Genomic DNA, 5,788 nt, shown 5'->3' with positions numbered 1-5,788 from the left:
AGGAAGGGCAGGAGACCAGTGAAGCTGAGTGAGGCCCTTCTGGTCTGACTGAAGTGCAAGAAAGAAATGCATGGGCACTAGAAGCAGGAATATGTATCCATAGGGGAGAACATAGGGATGGCACTTGGGGGTATAGAAATGGGATCAGGAGAGCTAAGGCACAGTTGGAGCTGAACGTGGCAAGGGATCAGAAAAAAAATAAGGGCTCCTAGACATATGTTGATTGGAAAAGGAGGACTTAAACGAATGTACACCCCCACCCCCCACTACATCAGTGATAACCCACATGGACTGGGGTGACTGGGTTTCTTTGACATTGGACTTTTTTTTTGCCTCAGTTTTTGCTGGCAGTCATGCTTCCAACAACTCTCAAGTCACTGAACTTCAAGGTGGGGAAATAAAGTACCTTCCCCCTTGTAGGAGAAAACCAAGTTCAAAACCATCTGAGAAACCTGAACATAGACAAGTCCTTGGGACATGATGGGATGCATCCCAGGGTTCTGAGGGAACCGGCAAGCATGGGTCCTAAGCCATTCTCCACTGTATTTGAGAAGTCATGGCACATAGGCAAAGTCTCCAGTGACTGGAGAAAAGGAAATGTCACACCCAGCCAGAATATTCAGAAGGAGGTGTTCTACTGCACAATATACAGTGTTCTGCTTCACGGGGTCGGTGTTCAGCACAGGTTTACAAACCTCAACAATGTCTGCAAAACCACCAACAGTCTGGGCATGTTCTGAGACAGAAGAGAAACACACACGTTTTTTTCGGTGTTTTTTTTTAATCCAAATGAGCTACAAACCAATTGAATGGAATTGATGCAGAAGGTTTTAATTGAAACACAGAACAAAAGCTGGAACAAAGCTTTCTGCACAACTTTACTGACTAATTTCAAATCATCATTCATTCTCCTTCCAGATAAACAATTTATAAAACTGCTCCATTGACTGCATTTATTGCACAAAAGAAAAGACAAATCCAATCAAACAAAAAATCCAAACCAAAAATTAAGCAGCAATCTTTCCTATGAAGTTCTTAAATCTCAGATGTATTAGTAAAGTAGTTAAGAAGCAAAAAGTGGGATGTTAGAATATGGAAGTGGGTGTTTCAAGGAGATGTATCATTCCTTTAAGTTGTTGACATCTTTTTTGAGCTAAAAAATTATACTCTTTTATTTTTTAAATTGCTTACAGCTTGAAGATAAAAAAATAACGATAAAAAGAATGCACTCAATTCCATAGATGACTTTGTTTAAATTAAGTCTACCTTTGAAAATTGTAAAGTTTTGAATGATTACTATTAGTAGAAAGAATTTAAATATATCAAATATAAAAATTAACTTTATAATATTATTTTAAAAATTGCATTATAGTTAATTTATATATATATATATCTATATATCTATACATACATTGCTTTTCTCCAAACTAAAAGAGAGACTAGACTGGAGATGTCAACAAATATAGAATGGGAGATTTCATTCATTTCTAGACACACATTGCAGTTATCTAATGGGTGACTTTGGGAAGCATAATGAAAGAATTCTTCAATTCAAAACATACTTGCTCTGAAGACAATATATACTTAGGACAATTACGGCCCAACAGTGGCACAACTGTTCTGTTTTTAAAGACTCGAAGAATTAGATACACATAGATGTGACATCACACACACACACACAGACCTAATGCTTTGGCAGGACAGAGGAATAGTTTCATGACTATTTGGCAACAGTTAGAAAGCACCAAAACCACAGTGAGGATAAATGTAATTAAAATTATTCTAGATTTAAACCAAAGAAATATTATAATCTGCTATTGTAATCTGAATTATCACACTTCATCATCAATGGATTTATATGCTTATATTTTGCTTGAATATTAACATAGACAGCAAGATTGTTGATGTTTTTTATTACTATCCTGTGAAATATACCACCCTCTTTCATGAGATCTTCAACCTTCTTATCTGTTGACATACTGATTTTCTTTTCTCCTGTATAATCTGGATCTTCTGGATATAACTCATCTCCTGGGATGGAAAAAATGATTTAGTTATAGATTGCCAAACTTTTTTCAGCCTTTTCATTGAGTGACACTGGCAATTTTTTTAGGATTTATCAGACATGTAAATCAGTGGAAATGTATTTCACAATGAAAAAGTAAACTGCCTCTAAACAGCTTCATATTTAAAGATACAGCCATAAATTTCTGAAGTATGTCAGTGACAGTGCAGTGCACACTGAATGTTTCAGAGCTCCTTATAATGTGCTATTAATATACTATCATCACAGCCTGGGCAGATAGGAGTGTATATAATGGGTGGAGAACAGGACAAACACTTTTGCATGTGTATAAAGAGGACTAAGAACAGAAACTTATTGTGTTCTATTCTGTTGAAGAAAACAACTGTTTTGCCACATCAAGGCATTATACTCTTGTGCAAGACAGCTAATATACCTCAAATACAGAAATCCTAGAGGTCAATTGGAACAAAAAAAAAAAAGAAAAAAGGGAAAGCATAATGAAAAGCAAACTAAAAAAAGCAGAGAATAGTAAATAGTACATGCAGCTTTTCTTAATATTGCATGTACATAATTATGAAATGAGAGAGACTTAAGTAGGAGAAAGGGCAGGAGGAAGATGATTTAAGTGTATGGTTTTAGTCTGGTGCCTTATCACTGCAGCTGTGAGGTGTGATACTGCAGCTGTGCTTGAATCCCTTGTCCTTACAAACTGATAACTGAAGTAAAGGAGAATTCCCACTGAAAAGGGCTGTTCCTGTTTGGCCAAGGAGATAAAACTATTTATTTAACAAACACACAGGAAAAGGAAAATAATGCTAAATAATAAAATCTCTCGCTGTGGAGAAAAAACCTGGGAAAGTGTCAGAGTCCTCCCTTTGGTCTCCTCAGAGCTGGGGCTTGGGCCAGGGCCAGGCCCTCTGTGCCCAGCAGAAAGTCCTCCTGATGTGTTCTAATATCAAAGCAGTCCAGTGGAAAAGGGAGAAAATCCGAAATTCCAGGGAAGGGAAAAAAAAATTCAACTCTCAGTCTCTCTCTGGAGAAAAAGAAGCTGAACCACTGGCCAAAAGCTGATTGGAAAGCAGCAAGCTGGGTGCTTTCTCCCTCCCCTGCCGCAGCTGGAAAAAAAATTGCTATCTCAGTGTGTCCTTGAACAAGCTGCAAACTACTTTGAAAAGGTTTTGCTCAGTTTTTTTTCCTTCCCCCTCTCAGGCTCAGTTTAGAGGCATAGAAAGGCGCAAAGTTAATTTCTGGGCATAGGGCAGCGACATGGGATACACATCATAAGGTCACCCCAAGACACTGGCTAAATAAGGGGAGTTCTAATACACCCTTCAGGTTATATGAAGCTGAAATCCTGGAATTTCTTCACAAATACACATTATGACAATGATGAGACAATGAGATTATGAGCAACTAAGAAATTACTGTGCTGTCTGATCCCCTGGCTTGTCTCTGACTGCAGCCACTGTCACAACTGTAGCAAACAAGGTAGAAACAGCATGCAGTAGCTTGGCTTAAGGGTATTTTCCTTACAGTTATGGCTGGTTTATGTCATGTGGCTTCAGCACATAGCATTCAGGAGATGCTGTGTATTTAGGAGAACTCTCCAGTGTGTCCTTACCCGGCAGCAGCTGGATGAAGCCATCTGGAGCACTCAGCATCACCGGCATCCAGCGCTCACAGCCCTCGAGAGCGCGCGCGGAGCTGAACCTCTGCAACTCCCCGAGGGAAGAGAAGTTGCACAGCCTACAGAATTCATAAAACTGCGGTGGAGGAAACCAGATCTCTTGAGACTGAAAGCGTTCGATGGCTTCTGGAGGTGATGACCACTGGAAGATGAAAACAAGCCTTGAAATAATAGTTTCATCAGCAGATAGAAAGTCTGAGTAACCTGAAAAGTCATTTAGCAAGGCAAGTTATACAGCAAAAGAGCTTGCAAGAGGCCGTATCTTCTGAACACAATAAAACCCATGTATAAAGTATACCAAAATAACAACAACAAAGACATTTTAAAAATTGAAAAACATAAACAATCCATAAAAGTTACTCCTTTTTTCCCCAATAAGTTTTTATTTTACACACAGACATGCCAGGATTAGAAACTGACATTTGTTTTAGGGGCCCAACTAAAAGTTTACTGAAACCAATGGAAAACATTAAACTGTGTTACCAGAGGTTGATGCTTTGGTTGATGCTACTGATGCTTTGAGAATTAAAAGTACCTCTTAACATCTGCTTCTTAGAAGCATTGTTTTTGGAGTGTGAACACCCAGCTACTCATGCTTATTCTGCATGTTAAAACTATTGGTAATCTTTATTTCATCTCACATGGCAAATTTTGTAATAGAAATATGTGCATAATCCTTTGCAGTAGATTTATGCTGTTATTAACAAAATTACAACATGAACTCTTTTGAAAATAAGGTTTCAGGTACTTTTAAATTTCTGTAGTAAAATTTGTTAAACAAATAAATAAGCCAACATCAGTTAATACCAAAACTGTTAGATAGGCTTTTACAGAACTGTTTGATTTCTCATCTACTTGTAACTTGTAATCAAACTTTTCAGAATCCTAGAAAAACTTAAGGACCCGAATGCACCAGACCTTAAGCTCTCTGAGAGCTTCATGAAGTTTGTTATTTTTAAGCATTCAATTTAAAAAAAAAAAAAAAAGACAAAAAAAATCAAAGAAAATTTTCATGGACTATTTTAACAAGTTTATTACTTAAAATATCCCAACTAACTCCAAAAGACAAAAATTACTAGCATCTCTTGCAGCCCTGGAATATACCTGTACCTACCACATGGATCTCTCCCTGTATACTGAGTGCTAGAGGCATTTAACAACCACTATACTGCAGGAATGAACGTATAAAAAATGGTATTTGTCATCTGCCTTTGAAAGAGACAGTAATTCAAGGTGAAAGGCATCTGATGTAACACGGATCATGTAAAACGACCTCACAAAAAACTCTCTCCCGGCAGCTGCTGCATCTGCACCTCTGATAAGGGCGGCAGCTCCAGGCGTGCAGGGGAGAGGGGAACCGTGCAGGTGAAAACTCCCTTCCCTTTCCTGACGTCCTAAGGAGCCTTATCAGGGTGGCTTTGATTGATCTGGAGGAGAGACAGTTGTGTGGAGACCTCACAGCACCTTCCAGGATCTGAAGGGACTGCAGGAAAGCTGGAAAGGGACTCTTTGTCAGGAACTGTAGTGACAGGACAAGGAATAATGGGTACAAATCGAAACAGGGGATTTTAAGGTTAGATATTAGAAGGCAGGTTTTTTTTACTGTAAGGGTGGTGGGACCCTGGCACAGGTTGCCCACAGAAGCTGTGGCTGCCCCATCCCTGGAAGTGTCCAAGGCCAGGCTGGACAGGGCTTGGAACAACCTGGGATGGTGGAAGGTGTCCCTGCCCATGGCGGGGGTGGAACAAGATAATCTTTAAGGTCCATTCCAACCCTTACCATTCTATGATTCTATGCCTGTTCGATGTGTAAGGGCACATTCCCGGCAGTGTGCCGGAGGCAGCGGCCGTGGGAGAAAGGCTCGGGCAGGAGCACCCGCTCGCATCGCGACACCCGCCCGGCCGGGCTGTGCTGCATCCCGGGCACCGCCAGCCCCTCTTACCAGGACGGCTCTCCCTCATTTCGGGTCTCACTTGAACATGCGGCTGGAGACACTCTTGAGATCAATTTTTAGATTAGCTGAATACTTACTCACTGAAGCTGATTATGAGTGGAGGCTGATTATAGTAATTTTG

General features: G+C 39.9%; 1 protein-coding gene across 1 annotated transcript; it reads right to left on the bottom strand.

Annotated features, from left to right (window-relative positions):
- Window positions 1–761: 761 nt before the first annotated feature.
- On the bottom strand, window positions 762–5,516 carry NUDT19 (nudix hydrolase 19). Its single transcript, XM_017741082.1, has 3 exons — window positions 5,493–5,516; window positions 3,648–3,855; window positions 762–2,031 (listed from the first exon to the last, which is right to left on the bottom strand). The coding sequence occupies exons 1-3, from the start codon at window positions 5,493–5,495 to the stop codon at window positions 1,805–1,807; spliced, it is 438 nt and encodes a 145-aa protein (XP_017596571.1). The 5' UTR covers window positions 5,496–5,516; the 3' UTR covers window positions 762–1,804.
- Window positions 5,517–5,788: the final 272 nt, after the last annotated feature.

This window comes from Corvus brachyrhynchos, unplaced genomic scaffold, assembly GCF_000691975.1.
Source record: "Corvus brachyrhynchos isolate BGI_N302 unplaced genomic scaffold, ASM69197v1 scaffold26, whole genome shotgun sequence".
In the NCBI taxonomy this organism is placed as follows: Eukaryota; Metazoa; Chordata; class Aves; order Passeriformes; family Corvidae; genus Corvus; species Corvus brachyrhynchos.
Note: the sequence above shows the minus strand (reverse complement) of the source record. Positions and strands in the feature narration are given on the sequence as shown.

Bases quoted from the DNA above. Each gene is read 5' to 3' on its own strand.
- NUDT19 (XM_017741082.1), bottom strand. The intron at 2,032-3,647 runs GTAAGGACACAC...TTTCCATCCCAG, and splicing joins CTTCATCCAGCTGCTGCCGG to GAGATGAGTTATATCCAGAA.